Below are 22,460 nucleotides of genomic sequence, written 5' to 3'. Positions count from 1 at the left end.
TGTGGGGGCTCTGCCAATCTACCCAGACAGCTGCAGACCAGCCTGCAGGATCAGCATCCATTTGGCTTCTAGAAGATAAGAGGCTGTCAACACAAGTGGAATAATCGGGAACAGCTGGTGGGAAAGGAGCATCGGCCTCATCGATTTCCACCATTGATTAGATAAGGGAGCATGTAATCGGAAATGTGCTGGCAGGGAGGGAAGCTTTGAAGTTCCCGGCTGATTATGCTAGGGAATGGCTCTGGTCTCTGGGTGGCCAGGTGGCAGCCATACTCCAGGTACCCAGGGATAACCTACCTGGTCAAGGGCAGGAAAGGGCAGCTGCTCGTGGGACAGCAGAGAGCATGTGTTTTTCCCTGGAAGGGTCAATGGGAAGCTCCTTGCCCTGACTCCTGGGGGGCCCATTTGGATGGAGTCTCAGCCCCCACAAAAGCCCTGGTCTCTGGAAAAAGATATGAGTGGGTACTCGGCACCAGCTTGGAGACCTTGAGCGTGGAGGGTGTGAGGGGAGCAGCTGCCTGAAGGTGGCTTTGGGGTCTTTTGCTTGGAAACTGCTTCCCTGTAGCACTGACTCCTCACGAGGCCACGCGTATTTTGGCTCAGTTACAGAGAACACATTCAGCAGGCTTCGGAGGAAGCCAGTTTTCTATTTCCCCATGAGGGATCTCAGTAGGGTAGAAAAGCTCCTTCTGAAATTGTTTAATTTAAAAGCTTCTGACAAAGAACAGGCACACGGCCTTGCACGTTGCGCTCTTCACCCTTCAGAAGTTTCCCATCCATCTCATTTTCTCCCCAACTTCAGCTCTGTGACGTAGGTGAGAAGGTATTAGTCCCACAATCTTATGGACAGGGAGCTCTCGCTTGTTTGCCGATGAGGGGTTCTGGTCTTGAAAAACTGAGTTGGTTACAGCCCAGAGGTCCCCAAAAGACACAGCCTGAGCTCTTTGTCCTCATGCAAAGGGTAAATGGCCTACGTGGGGGCGGGTTCCGAAGACTTCCCCATGTGTCAGGCCAGTCCCGATGTGTTCTCTGCCACCCACCCGCAGTTGCACTGTACCACCTTGACAAATATGGCAAGATTCCAAGACATCCATCCCTGGGTGCGGCGACAGGCCCCTCGGTGGAGCGAGCTGAGCTGGGGCGGTGGCATAATGGCTCACAGCCCCCGGGGGAAAGCAGCAGGGGGGGCCACCATCTGCCATAGCCCCTGAGTGCTCAGAAATCTCCCACTGTGCCTCTACAGCACCGGTGGGCTGTAAGCACCGGTGGGCTTTGCTGACACTTTGCAACTGCTCGGGAAATGTTTGGCGCTTGGCAAAACACAAGACGCCTTTTCTCAGACACTTCGTATTTTTCCCCACTTTCCATTTTCCACTGCCTGTTTATTAGGAGCGAAATCAAGTCCATATGTTTCAAGTCCCTGTGCTTGATTCTCTGCAGCATGATTTCCTGTAAGATTGTTTGAAGTCCTAAAGTTTGGGGGCTTCTGCTTTAGAAGGAGGACACGACATCTTGCCACTAGAGAATATGAACCCCAAACCTAAAGGGAGTGTGTTTTGCATGGTGCTTTGAAAGATGCGTGGACTCAGGGCGGCAGAGATGGCTCTTCCGTCCTTTTGGTAAACTTGTCCATCCAGGAGTGAGGAAGCACAGACCTCCCCCTTAGGGAGTGATGAAGTGCAGACTGTCTCTGCAGAGCAGAAGCCAGGGCTGTGTTTTTCCCTCATGGTTCCCCTTAGGAATCAATCATGGCTGTTTTGGGGGAAGGCTCGTAAGGGGCCTCTCCCTTTCCCTGAACTCTTCAGTTTCTCTCCCTGGTGGAATCTACTTACCTTCATATCAAAGGAATGTCAGAGCCACATGTTTAGGGAGGGGGGCCTCTACTTATTAATTTTTTTCCAGCACAAAATGGAGAGAGGACTTTTCTCTGAAGAGCCCATTCTCGTACTTTCTCTGGAGGTGGCAAGAAAGGCATTGTGCTAAGACACATGAAAATCATGAAGACAGCAAAGACCTGTGGTATTTCTGGAGAGTCAGACCCAAAGCCCAGGCGGACAGGTGCTTTGGAAGGCAGGTGTCTGTCTGCTTTCTCCAGGAGAAATGCTGACACATATTCAATGGCATCCGACACACCCAGGATTGTGGGCTGTCAACCCTATGCCCAGACAATGCGAGCTCTCTTTCATTGTAGGTGATTTTAGGGGTGAGGGGAATGCTCTGTGCCACACGAGTGCATACACACACACACACACACACACACACACACAGGGTCTGAAGACTGGAAATCTACAATTAGAATCATATTCCTTCAGCCTAAGCCCTTGATTCTTGTTAAACTGCTAAGAGCCTTGGAATTTCACATTCTGGGCATGTTGGTAGGACAGATTTTTGCAGGGGAACACTGAGAAATAGAACCTAAGGATCTTGCAGGGATCCCAGAATGGGCTTTGCAGAAACCTCACCAAGAGGTAGGGTTGAGAAAAGACTGTCCAGAACAGAGAGAAAACAAACTTTGCCTTGCAAGTCTGTGAAGGGTCTGCTAGCTCTGCATTTTGGGTTCCTTTTAAAACTGGAAGCATTATCTTATATATAACAATATGTCCTAAGGGCTTCAAGAAGTTATCTTACAATTTACAGGGGGCAGCCCAGTGGCACAGCAGCTAAGTTTGCATGTTCTTGCTTTGGCGGCCCGGGGTTCACCAGTTCTGATCCCAGTTGCGGACCTACGCGCCACTTGTCAATCCACGCTGTGGCAGGTGTCTCACATATAAAGTAGAGAAAGATGGGCACGGATGTTAGCTCAGGGCCAGGCTTCCTCAGCAAAAAGAGGAGGACTGGGAGTAGTTAGCTCAGGGCTAATCTTCCTCAGGAAAAAAAAAAAAGTAGGAACTTGGAAAATACAGAAAAATGTAGTGAAGAAAATAAAAATCAGTCAAATCCTACTAATCAATTGACCACTGTAAACATTTTGAGGTGTTCCCTTCCAGGTTTTTTCTTTCTCTTTTGTCTTTTGCAGAGAGAGTTGAGATCACAGTAGGTCTATGAAATAGAGCCCTTTTCACTTAACATTACATCATGATCATCTTGCTTGACATTAGAAAGTCTGGGTAAGCATCATTTTTAGTGGTGGCACAATATTCCATTTTGTGGCTATACTGCAGCTCACTTACCCATTCTTCTGCCGTCGGGCGGTTGCATTGTTCCCTGTTTTTCGCTTTGATAAGTCATGGAGTGAGAAGCCTCTTTGGGCAAGCGGCTGTGCTTACATTTTAGATGACTTCTTTATGATAGATTCCCCGAAGTCTCTTGTGACTTATGAAGATACTTTGTGTTAAGATAAGGCGGAGACCCATCTGTAAAGTGTGGATGTCGATAAGGACTGTGGGCGGAGAGGTGGGGCCAGGCAACAATGCTCACTGGGCTCCTGCCGCATACACAACACGCTTCTAGATGCCGTGGGCATTAAGTAGAAACTTAAGAAAGTACAAGACCCAGCCTTTATCTTGAGGAACTTGCTGTCTAGTGTGGAACCGCAACATACATAAATAGCCTAAAGGAAGAGATGCCTGTGTCTCAGAGCCCTGGAGGAGCCAGGCACGGGTTTCAGGATGGAGTAGAGCTGGGCGTCGGTTCATATTGCATTTTCGGGAGAGGGAGTCTATAGCTTTCATCAGTTTCATTTCATCCACAGAGCTTTGGCGAATTACCCATTCAGGGATTGTCCTGGGTATGTGGAGAGGGAGTGAATTATTTTTCTCAATTTATTTTTTTCTTTTACTATTTTATTTTATAGTTTTTTATAATAGAAAAAATAAAATGGTAGTCAGGCTTCTGGTTTGTGGGAACTTGAGGTAGGGTATAGGAGAGGCCATAGCCTCTACCCAACAGGTGTGAGGCAGATTTTGGCAGCATTTGTCACCTGGCCCTGCAGTGACCTACCAATCTATTTACATATAAATCTGTTCCTGCCAGCATGAGCCGGTGCCATGAGCCTAATGCCACCAGGCTCACGTTATCAGAACATTACACAGGTGTGTGGCACCTTTGGTAATACAAACTAGTGCTTCCTCATCCTTCTGCTGGAGTCTCAGTCCTTACCTGGTTGCTAGGAGTTAAAGGAGCTTCTTCCTGACTCATTCCTGGTCATCAGGAAAGCCAGCCAGCTCTGCCCACATGGAAAAGCAAGGAGATGTGCTCACTGGAGGCTCCAGGCCTTTCACTCAGCACCAAAATTAGATATGCACATGGAAATGGACAGCCATTGATGGTAGTTATTTTCTACAATCTGTTCTGACCACGTCTATCGTTTGACTAGTTCTTCTAATGGGAAAATGAGAGAGCCATGTGCCAAGCTGTGGTTTTGTCCAGGCGTGTCCACTGGACAGACACCTGCAGGTGCAGGACTTCCACAGAACCCTGTCTTCGCTCAGCTTGTTTCAAGAGTTCATGGATTTTTGTCAAGTCAGGTGCACATCGTCAGGACAACAGGGATGGGTGTGTGTGTCTCCTCAACTAATTTCCTGGCGGTGTCCCCCTCATCTGTGGCTGGAGTATCCAGTCCCCATGAGAGGGTCTCTGTGCAGAGCAGGACTGGACAACAGAGACCTGCCACAGGCAGCCACATACCTTCACTCAGAAGCTTCCCAAATCTATTCACGTAGCATCCTTTACTCTGGCTTGCTAACAAAATCCATATAATTCTTTTGTTTGTTTGTTTGTTTTCAGTTCTAGTTGGCTGTTTCTCTGGGTTCCGCGGAGTTGTTTTTCTTTCCCAACTCTTGGCTTCTATGGAATAAATCCCTTTGTCATTCCCTGTCATGCTCCTTTTCTTTGATCCTTTGTTTTCTCCAGACCCAGAACCGCTTAGTCTCCTAAAGGGCTTCCATCTACCTGTAATTTATGCACCCATTACACTCATCACATAAGCCTCGTTCTTATTTGGCCTCAGCTGCACTGGCCAAAAGCACCAAATCCCATCGTGACACAGATGGGGGTCGGGGAGGGACCAGCCACTGCCCACCCCTCAGATGCAGGGAGGGTCCACCCTTCCCGTAAGGAGCAGGGAAACATTAAACAAACACATCTGTGACCCCTGCCAGCCCTAATCCATAATGCAGAATAAACAGGCAAGATAACGCTTAAAATATAATCCTTTGTTGGTGGTTGTGGGGGAGACAGCTAAGAGCTTAGACCTTTGAAGGATGTCCGTAAGAAAGCCTTCCTCATACTTAATCACACTCACTTTGGCCATGACACATAATATATAAACTTATATATTCTGGTTCTGTCCAGCTAGAGACACTATTCTCTTCTCTACATACGATATTTTTAACAAAAGTTATATTTTACATATAAAATAAAACAAAACATTCCATATGTAAAATAATTTTAATAAAATATTTTATATGTAAAAAGATTATATTGTATACTTTAATGGAACTATCCTATATAAATATAAGATATAATATAAAAATATAACGTAAATATTTAAATAATATTTTAAATATATAAATATTTTATAAGTAAAATATATTTGTATATAAAATGTTATAGATTACCATAAAATATTAAATGAAGCATTTTGTATTATATTGGCAAATATTTAAAAATATTTCTAAAATATAGGCTATTATATATTAAAATAAATCTTCATCTTTAAATCAATGCCTATGGTTTAATGCTAAAATTATATAATTCGACTTAAATCTTTAAAATAATACTGAAATATATAGAATGTGTTATTTTTGGATCAATAAAAGGCGTTGTAAAATATTTTGAGATTGTAATATGGACTTGTGATCAGGTCCGGTTCCTGTTCTGAGCACTGACGTCTGGGGGCGACAGTGCCCCCACCGCTGCCTCCGCCCCAGCGCCCTGATCCGTTCTTTTTCCTCTGCCCGCAGGCATCGGCAAGAACGTCATCTGCGACCGCACGGCCACGCCGCTGGATGCCTTCCGCATGATGTCGGCCGCCCACTACTACCCCAAGCTCATGAGCATCATGGGCAACGTGCTGCGCTTCCTGCCGGCCTTCGTGCGCATGAAGCAGCTCATCGAGGAGGGCTACGTGGGCGAGCTGCTGGTGTGCGAGGTGCAGGTGCACAGCGGCAGCCTGCTGGGCAAGAAGTACAACTGGAGCTGTGACGACCTGATGGGCGGCGGCGGCCTGCACTCGGTAGGCACCTACATCATCGACCTGCTCACCTTTCTCACCGGCCAGAAGGCCGTCAAGGTCCACGGGCTGCTCAAGACCTTCGTGAAGCAGACCGACCACATCAAGGGCATTCGCCAGATCACCAGCGACGACTTCTGCACCTTCCAGATGGTGCTGGAGGGCGGGGTGTGCTGCACGGTCACCCTCAACTTCAACGTGCCTGGCGAGTTCAAGCAGGACGTCACCGTGGTGGGCTCAGCTGGGCGCCTGCTGGCAGTGGGCACGGACCTCTACGGGCAACGCAACAGCGCCCCAGAGCAGGAGCTGTTGCTGCAGGATGCCACGCCCGTCAGCAACTCCCTGCTGCCCGAGAAGGCCTTCAGTGACATCCCCTCGCCCTATCTGCGCGGCACCATCAAGATGATGCAGGCCGTGCGCCAGGCCTTCCAGGACCAGGATGACCGGCGCACGTGGGATGGACGGCCACTCACCATGGCCGCCACCTTCGATGACTGCCTTTATGCCCTGTGCGTGGTGGACACCATCAAGAGGTCCAGCCAGACAGGCGAGTGGCAGAACATTGCCATCATGACCGAGGAGCCAGAGCTGAGCCCCGCCTACCTGATCAGCGAGGCCATGCGCCGGAGCAGGATGTCCCTGTACTGTTAGCATGGACTGGGGACCTAGGGGGGCTTAGGCCTTCTGCGTGGGTCCGAGAGAGGGGGAAATGCATGAAAAAGAGGTAGCCTCAAGGAGTGTGGGCGTGGGGAAGTGAAGGGGCAGTGTGAGTAAATGGCATCTGGGAAGGTGAGGCCCAGCCCAGGGGAATACCCCCAAACAGAACTGTTGAGGGGCTCAGCTGATATCCTGGGAGTGTTCAGACGGCCTGCCCTTCCTGCTGGGTATTTGCATGAGAGGGCGGAGGTTTAGTGGCTTCTGCTACCCTTTATGGAGAGAGGAGTTGCTTCCCTCTGCACCTCATCCCCTCGCCACGCCTTGGCCTCCTTTGCAAGCCAAATGCTCTTGCGGGGTCAAGGCCCTGAATGGGATGGCAAGCTCAGTTGGTGCCAGCTTCCCTGACACCCACTACTGGCAGGAGAAAGCACATCTCACATGCCCGCACAAGCCGGTTAGTCTGGGGACGGGTAGGGGTGCAGTGGGCTAAGGTGAGAGTTCAAATTCCAGGAAGCCACTTCAAGTGTCTGAAGGAAAAAGCACTTGGTAGCAGAGTGTACAGCTTTCTTGATTGATTGGGCTTCCTCATAGGAAGCAGGAGGGAGTGTCTTCCTAATCGGTTGCTTGCCCTTCACCTGGCCTGAGGTGGGGTGAGGGAGTGCCAGGAACAGCAAGCAGAGAGACGGTTCCCTGAAGCCCAAAGGAAAGAGCAAGAGCACATCCAAACAGCCAAGGCAGAGAATAAAATATCCCTTTGAATCTGTCAACAATTAAGAACCTGCAAGGAGCCACGTTATAACACTACTTCCGGCAGAGTGGATATGGGTGTGAGAGGGATTCAGCAGTGAAGTGTTGAGGTTGTCCTTTCACACGGCTCTCCAGGCAGGCCCGAGGAGACAGCAGGGGGTGTGGGCTTGACCAGGGGTTCGCTACGCTGGCCTCAGGGACTGGGGGTGGCTGCGGGCCCCAGTGTTACAGTGGGGATCCCCCAGTGGAAGGGCAAGGGAGCCAGCCCTGGACTTGCTTTGGGCTCCAACACCCATCTCTCCTACCAAGCTGAGGAAGGGCTTTTAGGAGAGTCCCCCAGCTTTGGGGATTTAAAACGGCAAGCCTTCAGTTCCACTAGATAGAATCCTCTTCCCTTAAAAAAAAAAAAACAAAAAAAAAAGTCAAGGCTCTTTTCCTTAGCTTTAACCTTTGACGATTCTGACACTTGAAAATTTTTGAATAGGTATTAAACAAAACAAAACAAAAGGACAACAGGAACATAATGTTCAGTGTTTCTAAAACGGGGGCTTCAGAGCGCTCTGAGGTGTATGTCCGTGTAGCATTGAGAAGGCTAATGTTGGAAAACACATTCTTCCTCTCCTTGGTCTTCTGTCTCTCTTGTCTTGTCACCCTCTGCTTACAGAGCTTTATTGGAGATGGCAAGCTGCAGGCCCGGACGAGGGGTCAGGTCAAAGGGGAATAACCAGAGTCACACACACACTCACAGACATACAAACATGGGTTTGTGAATGCTCACTGCCACCAAATGTCACTAAAATCGTTCCAAAAAAACTCAGACCTGGTCTTGAAAGACAGACCAAGCCAAATACATTTTGCAAACAGGGAGTCATCCTTTTGTTCTTTTCACAATCCTTCACCCCACAGAAGACATTTGTCGAGGCTGGATGTGGAGACCGTGACTTGTAACTGTGCATAGCTTTTGTTCACAGGTCGCAGACATCCAGCAGTTGTCTTTGGCACACAACCGAGGTTTAGACTTCTCTTCAGATCGCTGGCAAGAGAACTAGAAGGGTCTATAAGGGGCCGGGAGTGCGCCCCCAGGAGCTGAGTAGGCAGAATCTGAAAACGAGCAGCACAACTGAGAGATCAGTTACATCCTCCATTCTCCTCCCAGGGTCAATATACTGTGATGCCCAGGCTGCCCGTGGGTACCGTGTGGGCTTTTCCAAACTCCACTGGAATGTTGGTCATTTTCTAGCACAGAGGAGTAAGAATTGCCTTCCTGGAGAGAATCACCCTACTTCCTTGTGGCCTGACGGCAACGGTAAGGCTACTCAGCTGAAAGTCTCGATGGTGCGTTATGCTCCCTGATCTGTTGACAGACTTCATGGTGAGCATGCCAGCGTCTGTAGCTTTCAGTTCAGAACTAGAAATGTGGTAGGATGGGAGTCTCCCAGTCACAGCTGAAGCAGAGGGCCATGCCGTGGACTCTTGGTTCAGGTTCTCCTAAATTGCCCCCTGGATAAACAGCTTTTGTGGAAACTGAGTGGAAAGAATTTGTTTTTCTAGCTAGCCTAAAAGGCTGTGATTAAGGATGAAGGGCAAGGAAACTTGGTGTCTCTATGGGTCTCATTTTTCTACATCGTTTATAATCTAAGTAGAGATATTCCTGGAGTTTCAATTTATGTTTCTGTACTTACCCAAAATACTTGGGAGTTTTCTTCCCCTCAAAGGCCTCTGAGCTCTGTGATAAATATTCAGTGTCTAAAACAGAAATTCTCATTTGAGGCTCGGGTATATAGAAAGAATATATATTCTTAAAAGAAGCATGAAAAATATTTTAGTAAGTGTACTCAAATTTTATCTACTGAAATGCATGTAGTAGGTAGATGCAGGAATGAGAGGAAGAAAAGACCTAGATAGTTCATTTTTTTAATACAAAAATTACAGTAAATGGGTTTATGTTACTTCTTAAGGGCTCTTTTTTGTCCCTGTCCTACCATTTGCAAAGACTGGGTTGGGAACCGTAATATGAAGCTGAAATCTCAAGCTTTCTACAACATTCTGTAGAAGGGCTTTGTTTCAGCCCAGCCCCTCTAATAGTGCTCTCAGGGGTCTGGGGATCTTCAGCTGACTTTGACCTAGGAAGATATCCCAGCCCCTTTCTGCTTTAATGTGTTTCAAGGACCCGGTGTCATGGAGGCACCACTTCAGGGTCATCACATTTAGTCCCCCTTGCCTGATTTGTTCCCATCATTGTGTGGATACCTCTGGTACTGGAAGTTTTTGCTCATGCCACTAGTTGCCTCTGCAGATGTCCCAAATTCCAAATTCTGAGGGAGGGTGTAGGTCAGGGGTTCTTACCCAGTAGCCACAAGTGTTTGGGAACGCTCTGTGCTTGTGTGGAAAGTTTGGATTTTTGGAGTTTTCTTCTGGAGAGAGAGTCCATGACCACTGTCAGCTTCTCTCCGACTTCTCCCCTCAATGGGAGAGGCGTTGCAGGGTACCACAGATACCTGTTAGCCTACCTGATGGCAGATACCTCTGTGTCAGGTCTATCTGACTATAGGGTCAGTCGTGGCTGACTCCAACTCAAGATGAACTTCTTCTGGACCTTTCTCCATCTGCAGAGCCATCCCAGTACCCTCTGTGCTCCAACATTTCTGGATTATCCACTGTGTGCACAGTATTTTAAGTATATTATCTCATTTAATCCATAAAAACCCTATAGTATTGGGAATTGTTATTCCCATTTTACTCATGAGAAAATCAAGGCTCTGAGAGGAAGAGTAAGTCATACAACTATTAAGCAGAAGTGGGGTCACCTGAATCCAAAACCTTTCTTCTCCTCCAAACCATGTTGCCTCCCAAGAGAGAAAATTTGTGCCTCTGCAGTTGTCGCCAGGCAGGAAAGCACTCCCTGTCGAACGCTGCTGGGGGTCTGCTCTCATGCCCTCTGGAGCAACTGTGATTAGAGCCGAATGGGACCTGCATGGGGCTCCACTCTACTGCCGCTGACATCCTCCTCTTGAGCAGGATGCCACATTTGATGTTCTGCCAGAAGGTTCATTATGGAGCTGCAAACAGAAGTAGTCGGTTTTTCTTCCCCTTCCAAAATGGAAATATCACTCAGCTTCTTTTAGAATGGACTTCCTAAGTTGATTTTGATTGAAGGTGATGCAGCAAACCGCAGAGTTGAGGATTTTCAAAACGTCATTGGCTGATTATTATAGATGGCGTTGGACTTTGGTCTTTGTGGTCTGAGTATAACATAGGAAACCGTCTTTTCTCAGGGAGTGGGCCTCTTAAAGTTCATTTGTCTGTGACCCGGGGTTTAGCTGTGTGTTGCATTTGTACCTTTACACTCTCTTCATCTTGTCTCACAGCCGCAGCTGTTGAATTTGACCTGCGGTCAAGGAGGGAAATTCACTGCTAATGATATCCTGGGGAGAAGTAAATCCACTGGCATCTGAAGGGACTTCAGAGCCACATATATTCAGTTCCTTGATTTTACGTCCCCGAGAGGTTATGATGGCCAAGGTCACACCTCTTCTTAGTGTTAGAGCCAGGCCTAGAAGCCCAGTTTTCTTGACTCTAAGTCACATCCTGCCTTACACAGCATCTTCAGAGCTCTCAGATGGGGACAGGGAGGCTCGGAGAGGAGGAAGGACTTGTCTGAGGACCCACAGCTGGGTGCTGGAAGAGTCGCAGTTAGAACTCAGACCTGCAATGGGCTGTAGTCCCCAACTGTCGCAGCTGAATCAATTTTTCAGAAACTCAATTGTGTCTTGAATTGCTCAGAAAACTGTTTAAAATTTTCCATTGTGCTTGTAATGTGGACAATTATCCCTAATTTGTACTGTATTTGGCAAGGATGGGGGACGTAAATTCAGATGTTTGCCTTTGGGATTTCCTGAGGTCAACTCTACTTATATCGCCCCCACCCCTCTTCCAGATACAGAGCTAGGCCTTCACTAGCTTAGGACTCCTGCTCCACCCACTTCCTAATTTTTTTGGCCATCAAAGCCCTAAAGTTTATAGGGCAGGGGCCATGACATTAGGGAGCTCCTAAAAAAAAATCAACTATCAGAGCCCCACATTTCAGTTCCCCTTTGGGGACAGGGAGGGGAGCAATGAAAGAAAAGCCACGTGTGTCTGCAGCGTGGCTTCACCCTTTACCCGCAGCTTCATGCCTTGCCCAGCCTGTCCCACCCTGGGCAGAGAAGTGGCAGAAGGGGAGGGCTTGAGTTTCAGGGGACAGCCCTGAGTCAGGCTCTCAGGACTCCTCACAAGAGGAGTGAAGACCTCCTGTGCTGCTTTAAGAGCTGATGGAGTCAGTGGTCTCATTGGGGTCTGGAAGGGAAGCCGGTACTGTATTTGAGTGACCACATCAGTTAGCGATGGAAGGTGGTGGCCTCCTGACCTTTCTCTACCCCACGTCACAGTCCCTATTTGCCAGAGCTCTTGGGAGGGCAGCGTCTGGCTCTCAGTCAGTCTCCGATAGTGTTGCACTATGACTACTCTTGAATCTGTGGCACCCTCTTCTGTTTACCCCAGCAGTGAGTAGAGTCATAACGAGACCATGTCATATGCAATGGCTCTGTGCTTAGTGCGGCCTCAAGTTTGCCTGGGTGGGTGTGACCAGGGCCTGCAGAATAACCGTGGTGTCTGCTGTGTCGCTCTCTCCTTCCCCTTGAGGTCTCTGTTGTCCCCTGCAGCCATCACAAGGGCTAAGTTGTTGAATGAGCCCCTTGGTTTCTCCTGATAAATGTGATGACTTATTTGTGATTCTACTCTAACCCAGGTTAAGAAACAAACAAAAAAACAAGCCACCTGACCAGCTCCTTTGCTCCCCTCCTTCTCTTTCAGGCCTCCAAATGTATTTAGTATTCTGCCCTGTGCCTTGCCCAGGGGAGGGAGAAGTTTCTAGCAATTACAGCTTTCTGTGTGCTGCCTGGTGCTTTTACAGTCCTTTTTTTTTTTTTTTTTTTTTTTCACCAAAATTGCATTTGTTTGGTTGTCATTGTTGAGTATATATTTATTGTATTTTACAAACATGGATATATATATGTATGTATATGTATAAAACCAAACTTATGTATAAAATGTCAAGGCATGTATACTAGATATTTTAAAGAGTTATTTATCAAGGGGAAAAGATGTGTGTTATAAAGTCAACAGAGTCTATATTTTATATATAATGTAGATAGCAAAAAATAGCTTATAAATTATAGAAGGTTTTGGTTTTCTCTTTTATTATTAAAGCAAAAAAAAACAAAAAACAAAAAAAAGGACACTGATGCAACTGTTCTTGGTGTTTTAAAGGCCAAACTACTGTGGGAGGTGGCCTTCCCTTCTGGGCCTTGCGCTGTGCAGTCTGTGCTCCAGGCCCAGGCGCTGATGCAACACACAGGGGCCCTGGTTAGCATCACTCAGCCAGCTGGCATGTGCCATGTCAAAGGTGGCTTCCTGCTGTCCTCCACAATTTGCATTGGTAGGATAAAGGAATGAAAGTAGCAAATAAAGATTGAAGAGAAGATACAATTCCAGCTGTTTTCCTCTTTATTAGTCCCAGGTGTTCCAGCTCATGAGTTAGGCACCTGGTCAGTTTGTGAGAGCTGAAGCAAGAACGGAGGTGGTAATGATGGTGGTACATCCAGAGAGAGAGAGAGAGAGAGAGAGTGTGTGTGTGTGTGTGTGAAAAGCTAGTCCAGACAACAAGATGATAACATACACTTTAGATTGGGGACCAAATTTTAGAATTCTCTATTATTTTAATATCTTAACCTAATACCTCACACCAAGCTCTGAAAGACACTTTCTAACCGGCACAGCTGACTATTTACCAGAGCATCTTTGCTTACTTCATTCTTAGTAGCATTTAAGGGCAACCATCTTGGACTGAGCTCAGCCTAATTTCAAATTTGCATGACATGAGTTCTCTCATGGATTGGCTGACCTTTCTTTTCCACCCTCTGCTGTCTTAGAGAACGCATACAGGTAATTCTTCTGGGCCATGCTTTCCTTCACTTGAAAAGAGTTAAGAATTAGTAAGAAGGATGCAAAAGCAGGTCCTGATGTTAATGCATTCAGAACACAGGCCATCCATTAAGACAATAAAGTTGCAGCAAACCCCTGCATTCACATGGATTATTATGATGCACACATAACATTCTCATATCTTATGGCACTGTAGCAAATCTAAGATCAGTTCTGAAGGTGGCAGTAGGAGAGAGTGCTTTGTCAAAGCTGAGAACACCCTTTGCCCAAATATGAAATATGGCTGCAATGGGGTCCAGTCCTGAGTTCTTCCAGCAGAGTGGCCTGGGAACCAGCCCCTGATGGAAGACTCCACTCTCCTAAGCATTTATGTACATTTTCAATCGTGGAGCTAGCGGTTCCTTCACAGATTTGGAATCTCTTTGTGATGCTGGTTTCTCTCCAATTAGGCCCATTTCTTATTACGTAAACCAGGGATTATACAGCGCCCTACTAAATCACAGGCTATGATCACATTGCTTTCATAGTCTGGACTGCTGTTTAAAAAGGATAGACGCAATTACATTGCAAGTCATTCACGTTGTTTACTGGTCAAATGGAGAGAAATCTGTGTCTCCTATCTACACCCCCACCGCGTGCGCACGCACACACACACACACACATACACAGAAGCATTTGCTAGTTTCACCTCCTGCTTCTTTGATCTTGTGCATTTTTAGCACCTGTTTTGACAAGTCTGGCTGATACAGTCTGGAGAGTGAAATGACTGCTACAATTGTTATGAGAATGAATTACACATATACAAAGTATGCAGAAGTTTGTATAGAAATGAAAAAAAATAATTTCACCTCATTTTAAGTAGTCAGTTCCCATTTTATTAACCCACATTTATCTTAATCTCGTCTAAGAAGCCCCTATCTGAGTCCCTAGGTGCATTTGTCTGTAGCCGTGCCCCCTGCTGGAAGGCTGTCCAAGACATGTAGACGACAGAAGTCAAAAAGATACCACTTCATAGAGTTTGGGCCAAGTCACAGCCAGCTAGACAGCATTATGGCTTACTTGAGCCAAACCGCCACAAAAAAGCTGACACAAAACATTCAAAATTCTTCGCCTTGGTCATTTCAAGTTCAGGCTTCCTCTTGAATCCTATCTCTGAGTCTACATCCACTGGGTAAATTCCTGAGAGATGACTTGCGTTCTGACAGCGTTGGTAGCATTGCTGTGGGCCAACCACAGCTCTACAAGATGAACTTACCATCTCTAGGCTGCTTGTTTGACTTCCTCTGAAATTCATTCTAATTATGGGAACACCTTTCTCTCCTAATATTACACAGATTCTGATCACCTTGGATCAAACCCTTTAGCCATGAAAATGAAAGGCTAACTTGAAAGACCCTTCTTGGACAACTATAGATTAATTAATTTCTTGGTCAATGATTTGTACATTGATGGGGCTCAATCCCAGAATTACAGTCTGGGGTGTACATGGATGTCTGCCCCATTGTCTCTGCCCATTGATCACTGGCCATCAGTGCCTTGGAAGAAGGACACCCTGGGGAGGAGGAGCCCTAAGAGGAGCTTGAGTGGTTGCAGTGGATTTGGAGACTATGTCCACAAAGCCCTCAAGGCTCCAGGCAGTTCTCAGTCTTGAACCCCCGCTCCCTTTCAGAGATCACTGAAGGGTCTAAATCAGGCCTCAGTCAGACCAGGCTGTCTGAGGCTGCCTTGGGAGTGGTGAAGCACTCCAGACTCCTCAAAATCAAAGACCAAGCTGGCATAAGAGCTAGTGAGAGACTACAGGGAGGGGAGCAAGAGCAGAGCCCCACTGTCTTTCCAGGCCTGCTGGGGCTGCTTGTCCGGGATGTGGTAGCTAACCGGTGAGCCTGGAGAAGTCAGTCGCTCTTCAGTGTGCTAGGCTAAGGGGTCTGGACTTGACATTCAGGTTTCTGCCATGGAGCAGAAGAGCGAGCTAGCCTGGAAGAACAGCTGTGTATCATTCTGGCTGTGAAGTGCTAAAACTGTATCACAGAGGAAGCAAGTGGGAGGGAAGGGATGGGGAGAGAAAAGAGAAGGAGGAGCTGGCGGTAGTGGGGGGCAGCACGGGGAAGAGAGGGCAGGAGCAGAAGTGGTAGTTCATGCCAAGGGTGAAAATAGATGAAGGGGGGAAATTTGATGAAAGGCCAGAGATGTGCCTATAAGACATGGAAGGTTCCAAGGATTGGGCAGTGTTACATGATCTGAAATGAGCCTCCTCTGCTGCTGACAGGCCTAATCTCTGCTCTGAGAACAGCTTGTATGAGGAGGAGGAGAGCAGATGAGAAGGAATGAGGGAGGAATTCTTACAGGAATTTTAAAAAGCCTGGCTGATTCACTTCTAGAGCTGTTCAAAGGTATCGAACTCTTGGCATTTGCTAGAAAATTTTCAGTACCAACCACAGTGTTAAATGAGCACCAGACCCCAGGCACACCTGGGATCCCATCCTCCTTTCTTGTTGCTGTTCCTATTTGCAATTCCCCAAACCTGGAGTCTTTGCGGATTTAACATCTGCCACTTCACCCTGCGCGTTAGTCCCCTCCTGGGCATTCCGGACACTTTCCACTCAGGAATCCGACATTTAGCCTTTTTTTGTGCACACAGGGTCTCTCTCCCATCCTCAGCTTTCAGAGATCCTGACCACCAAACCGTCATTATCATCTGCTTTCTCCTCTTGCACCAGAGCATCTCCGAAGAAAATCCCCAGTGGAGCAGGCCCAGCCCAGCAGGAGCGGATGCTCATCAGCTACATCCAGCCTGGCCTCTGCTGTCTTGGACTTCCTGGCTCAGGCCTCAGATTTGTCCTGGATCTTCTCTCTCATCAGGTTGGTTGTGACATCCAGGTTTCTCCCTTACTTGTTTACAATGGCCTCTCGCTTTCATTCATCCAAACTGAGGTCATTTAATATATGTTGTATCTGACTTGCTTCCTCATCCTTGCACAGGAAACAAAGGCAGGCATTGTTCCCTCCTAATGCTGGGTCTCAGTCCTTCCCAGCCTGCCCTCATTCTCCACCTTGAACCTCTCCCTGTCCACTGAACTCTTCCCTCATCCTTCAGTTAGGCCAGAGTATGGATTTGGGGAATCTTTGAACTTGAATGGGAGAAAAAAAAAAAAACACATCTTGATTTTTACTAACTTGAACTGAAATTTAGCATTTTCTCCAATTATGGCATCAAGTTACAGTTTTATTAGCAGCGTCTGTGACTTTATCACCAATGGAAATTATATATATTTTCAGCTCTCATTATTCATTTTGCATATATCTTAAAATGTCACTCATACTCATCACTTCTCTGAAATTATAAAAATCATTAGACGACAGCCAGATCTTATTTAATACTTCAGTAAAAAGCCCATACACTGGGCCCGGCCCGGTGGCGCAGTGGTTAAGTGCGCATGTTCCGCTTCTCGGCGGCCCGGGTTCGCAGGTTCAGATCCCGGGTGCAGACATGGCACCGCTTGGCACGCCATGCTGTGGTAGGCGTCCCACATATAAAGTAGAGGAAAATGGGCATGGATGCTAGCTCAGGGCCAGGCTTCCTCAGCAAAAAAAGAGGAGGACTGGCAGTCGTTAGCTCAGGGCTAATCTTCCTCAAAAAAAAAGCCCACACCCTGCCTTATCACAATTTTCTTAAAATTTTGGGTAACTATATATCAATATAATTTGTTACTTTGTAATCATGTATTATTTTATACATATAAAAATATTATTCCGGGGAAAAAAAATTATTTCAAAAGGGGTCCATCGTCTTCACCAGACTGCCAGAGATATACGTGGCACAAAATAGCTGAGAACCCCTGAGTGTGGCGGAAATAGCCTTAGCATGATCCTTACTCTCAAACGTAAAAATTTTCCATTCTTATTGAATATGACTTAAACAATGCCACAATTAGTTTAAAATAGATACTCTGAAATCCAAAGACCCCTTCTGGATCTCCAAACCCCTGTTTTTAGGAAGTTCTTGCTCCAAAGCATTGTTTCCCAAACAAAGCTGTGCACCAGAATCAAAAGCGCCACCTTATTCTGAGCAGATTCTTGGGTACCGCACCACACCACCTGAAGGAATCTTCGGGCAGAAGAGGTAGCTGGAAATTTTTTAAATGCGAACAACACCGGCATTTATTAAAAGGCTCACACCGTCCAAAGAGGTATGCAATGAAAGCGACAACCCCTTCCATCCTAGACCCTCAGGTCCACTTTCTAGAGGTAACCTCCATCAACAGTTGTATTCTGTCCCTGAAGTCATCTGAGCGGATACACACACATTATACATACTGTACACACAGTTCTGTGTCTTGCTCCTTTTCTCTTAGTAATATATTTTTAACATCTTTCCACATCAGCATGTAAGACTGACCTCATTCTCTTTAACGGCTTTATTGAAAGAAATCAACATTAAAAATTCTAATTAAAAAAATTTAAAGCTCCAGAGATCGATGGCGGCAATGGTTGCAAAATCATTTGAATGTGCTAAGTGCCACTGGACTATACACTTAAAGATGGGAAGATGGTAAATTTTGTGTTTTGCATATTTTATCACAATTTTAAAAAATTGTTTTACACTCCCTAGGTAACTGAGCTGCAGCTCCAGCCCCCTCCCCTGCCCCACTGCTTTCCCTCGGTCAGGGGAGCCAGACTGACATTTTGGGGACACCTACTCTCATTTGCCTCTTTGCCACCATTCAGAGCCCTCTCATTCTGGGGAACCCAGAAGCAAAATGACGATTTGTATTTCTTTATGGAAACAAATGATCTCCTTTTCACGGGTGCTGTTAACACAGAGTGTTAGGGGCGTGAAAGGGTTCTCCCCCAAGCCTGTCAGGAGTCAGCAGACAGCTGGCATTACCACTGACAGTCCAAGCACTCGCGAGGAGAGAATCCTTTCAGCTCTGGAATGCCTTTCATCCTCCGTGTTGAAAGCTTTGCAGAAATCAGGCCAGGGCTTGTGAAACAAACTCAAGCCTGGTTGCAAACAACCCCAAAAGCCCGCACTAAAGCCTCCTTATACTTTCTTTGACTGGCATTTCAGTGTCCTTGACCCAGCTAAAGGGCTTGGAAAAAGCCTCTTCACAAGCGACATGCTCAGATAAGTTAAATCCCCTGGAACTCAGGGGTGTATCTGTACAGTTTAATGTACTTCCATTGATCCCTGGACTCGGGAGCAGTTCAGATCTGAGGGAACAAAGCCTGCTTCAGAGGATAGCGTTGTGAAACCTTCAACCCCAGGCAGATTCTCCCAGAGCCTCAGTCCATCTGTGTCACAAAGACAAGTCCATGCGAAGTATGCCTTCGCTACAGGCTGACTCTTGCCAAAGGGGCCTTGGTGACCTGGGAAATTTACTGTGGTACCCAAATTCTTATCTCTCTGTTAAGGAATCACTTACAAATCTCAACTTTAAACGTCTCAGGACCTCCCACATTCAGGTGGCTTGGCTCCGTGGGTTTGTCCAAGTCTCAGTGGTAGGGTCCTACAGGAGAGGTTACTTGTTGGAGATTAGAATTTTCCCCATGTTGTGTCACTTCCTAGAGTGTTATGCCACGTCACTGCATCCATTGACATTTCATGGGAGGAGTCTGGTTTGCGAGGCATGGTTCTGAACTTATAAGTTCATTGGAGATTCTTCTCAGTTCTCTGCTTCCCACGTGGTTGCTAATGGCCACTTGTCTGGAATGTTTCATCCATCACGTAGCCCTCTCCTCCCATATTACCAACACTCTGTCCATGCATTTGTGAACTGTATTCCACTGTCCGCCCTGTCGGATTTCACCTGTTCACACACCGTTCCTTTAAGCCATGGTGGCCTTGCCTGACCCAGGCAGGGTTCATCTTCAAGACCTAGACCCTAGGGAGCAGCAGAGGCCTGGGTATTATATTCAGAGAACTGTGGGGCTTCCACGCCCATCGTGTTTTCATTTCACTGCTACGTTTCCTCTGGGATCAGATTGTTCGCAGACTTGATTCTCTGACTGAAGTCCTGGCAATTACCTTATAAGGTGAAGGAGTCGAGACAAGCCCCATGGAGGTCAGAATGGGCCCCAAATCTCCTGGCAAGCTGGTTGTCTTGAGATAAAGCTCTGGCTCCCGGTTGCTGGCTTGCCATGGTGCCTGAGAATAGACCATTACACCCTTTTTAAAGCTGTTTCCCAAAACTTAACCTGTTCTAGTATGAGTTTCAAGAGATTTTAATTTCAGCTAAGAAAAGCAATATAATCAACGTTCAATTCTGGTTTTTATGTTCTGGGTTACTAGCTGGCAACTTTTTCCTGCTCCAAGACACCTAAGAGAGAGAGCACAAACTACAATGGGAGTTATGTGCTCTGTAATCATTTTGCTTGGATTCTTCATCAGACTACCCTCTTCCCTACCTGTGCCCCCAAGTCCACTCTTTTTTTTTTTTTTTTTAAAGATTTTATTTTTTCCTTTTTTTCCCCAAAGCCCCCTGGTACATAGTTGTATATTTTAGTTGTGGATCCTTCTAGTTGTGGCATGTGGGAAGCTGCCTCAGCGTGGTTTGATGAGCAGTGCCATGTCCGTGCCCAGGATTCGAACCAACGAAACACTGGCTGCCTGCAGCGGAGCGCACGAACTTAACCACTCGGCCACGGGGCCAGCCCCCCCCAAGTCCACTCTTAGTCCAACGGACTCTTAGGCTGGAGACAGGCAAGCATAGTCGGAAAAGTTACCTCCAGGTTAGCAGTTCTCAAAGCCTGGCACCCTGCTCCACAGCATTAGCACCACCCAGGGAACCTGCTGGAAATACGAATCCTCAGTCCCACCCCAGACCTAGCAAATCAGCAACTCCGGGGGCTTGGCCTTGTGAGCCCTCCAGGTGAGTGTGATGTGCGCTTACTGCAGGTGCTGCTCTAGGTGAGTCTTTGTCTTCCATCTATTGCCCATTTAGAATCATGGTCCTGAGCCAGCCCTGAGGGCCTAGCAGTTAAAGTTTGGCACTCTCACTGCTTGGCCGGCCTGGGTTCACTTCCTGGTCACAGAACCACCCTGTCTGTCAGCTGCCATGCTGGGGTGGTGCCTCACATAAAAGAACTAGAAGGACTTACAACTAGGATATACAACCAAGCACTGGGGCTTTGAGGAGGAAAAAAAAAAGAGGAAGATTGGCAACAGATGCTAGCTCAGGGTGAATCTTCCCATGCAAAGAAAAAAAAAGCTGGCCCAGTGGTGCAACTGTTAAGTTTGCATGCTCTGCTTTGGCAGGCTGGGGTTTGGTGGTTCAGATCCCACAGCTTGTCAAGTCATGCTGTGGCAGGCATCCCACATATAAAGTAGAGGAAGATGGGCACAGATGTTAGCTCAGGGCCAGTCTTCCTCAGCAAAAAGAGGAGGATTGGCAGCAGATGTTAGCTCAGGGCTAATCTTCCTCAAAAAAAAAAAAAAATCATTGTCGCGGAACAGTGGCTCTTAGCCCTGGGTGCATCTTATAATCACCTGGAGAGCTTTCACAAAATATGGATAGCCTGGCTCCACCCCTAGAGGTTCGGATTGAACTCATCTGCCAGGAGGCCCAATCACAGCTCTTCAGGTCATTCTAATGGATGTCCAGGGTTCAAGAACCATTTGTGCTGTTCTCTTTCAGATTTTGGCAGCCTTATAAGTAACCACCTGTTTGTCCCCCACTGCCTCCTCCCAGCAGAGAAGGAATGCATCCCTTGTAATGCATCACGATCACTCATCAGCCAGAGAGGACAGGAAGTAAGCATTGCCAGAAGTGGAGACCAGGATTTCCAACTCCCCACCCCTTTACAGGCTGCAGGACTTCGGGAAAACTAATTCCTCGCATCTTTCCAGGGCTTAGCTGCCTCATCTCTAAAACAGAAATTATATGAATAATTCCTTCCTTTCTTCAAGTCAGAGAGCCCAGTTGATGGTCTCTTAAAGGCTTTTCTACCGAAAGAATAAATCTTTGATTCTAAGAGCTTGTAAAAGGTCAGAACTTGTCTTCAGCGTAGAATTGCTAATCGTGATTTTACTCCCTCCAGGATGGGCAGAAAATATTGTGAGTGGGTCAATACTGTGTTTTTCCAGTATTGACAAATAGGAGTCAGTCTAAAAGAAGTTGGTACTCAGGCAAACAGGTGCCCAAAAGGAAGCCATTACAATGGTTTGTGTTCTTACTCTGCTCTAAAACCTTCCAGCGGGCCCTCCATAGTCTGTCTGGAGAGCAGCCCATTTTCATGTTCAACCTGGCTCCTCACATTCACGGACATCCGATTCCTTTCACTTCTACCCAGCTACTCGTCTTTCCTCCTCACTCCTTCATTTTCACTTTTTTTTCTGGCTCTGCAAAAATTGTACAATAATCAGTCTGTGATTAATCTTCAAGGAGCCTGTCTGCCCCACCCCACTAATGCATAAACTCCCATGGAAAACCAGTAGAGTAGGCCAGGATGGAGAAAGTGAATAGGTCAAGTGTTTCCTAGGTGAGTTGCCTCATGTTTTGGGTAGGCTCACTTTTTTCTTCCCAGAGAACAGAATAATTTGGTATTCCTCTCCCTCCTGCACTCCACTCCCAACAGTAGAAATGGGATGAGAAGGCTGAGAGAAGATGGTACATTGCTTCAAGCTGATATTGTATCGACAGTACTCTGCAAATAGACAAGTAAACCTGTAATGTCTAGAATTCCTTCAGAAAGAAAAACTAAAAAAGAAACCCAGGAACTTGGCCAGAAAACCCAGCTAGGCCTTCCCACGTGGCCTGGGTCACCATGTGGACAGCATAGATCTGGGTGTTGTGTTCCACATGCTGGTGTTCTGCCTTCTCCTCGTAATGCTGACTCCCTACTCCATTTCAGTAATCAGAGAACATCCCTATTCTCGAAGAGATGTGGAGGAAAGGGACCTCCA

The 22,460-nt window shown here is 46.9% G+C and overlaps 1 protein-coding gene and 1 long non-coding RNA gene across 3 annotated transcripts in view; one reads left to right on the top strand and one right to left on the bottom strand.

Moving 5' to 3' along the window:
* The window catches only part of GFOD1 (Gfo/Idh/MocA-like oxidoreductase domain containing 1), a 107,914-nt gene extending 94,812 nt beyond the window's left edge, over positions 1 to 13,102 (top strand). Inside the window, exon 2 of one of the 2 annotated variants that reach the window (XM_070584101.1) lies at positions 5,904 to 13,102. In XM_070584101.1, the coding sequence (XP_070440202.1) occupies positions 5,904 to 6,823 (920 nt within the window). In that variant the 3' untranslated portion in view covers positions 6,824 to 13,102. The remainder of the gene's footprint in view (positions 1 to 5,903) is intronic. The other variant, XM_070584102.1, reaches the window with a different exon arrangement.
* A 210-nt stretch (positions 13,103 to 13,312) lies between these two features.
* Positions 13,313 to 22,460, bottom strand: part of LOC139077258 (uncharacterized) — a 31,951-nt gene continuing 22,803 nt past the window's right edge. Inside the window, exon 2 of the long non-coding RNA XR_011529612.1 lies at positions 13,313 to 19,703. This is a non-coding gene — a long non-coding RNA (uncharacterized lncRNA). The remainder of the gene's footprint in view (positions 19,704 to 22,460) is intronic.

The sequence above is a fragment of the Equus przewalskii genome, chromosome 19 (assembly GCF_037783145.1).
Source record: "Equus przewalskii isolate Varuska chromosome 19, EquPr2, whole genome shotgun sequence".
NCBI lineage: Eukaryota > Metazoa > Chordata > Mammalia > Perissodactyla > Equidae > Equus > Equus przewalskii.
Note: the sequence above shows the minus strand (reverse complement) of the source record. Positions and strands in the feature narration are given on the sequence as shown.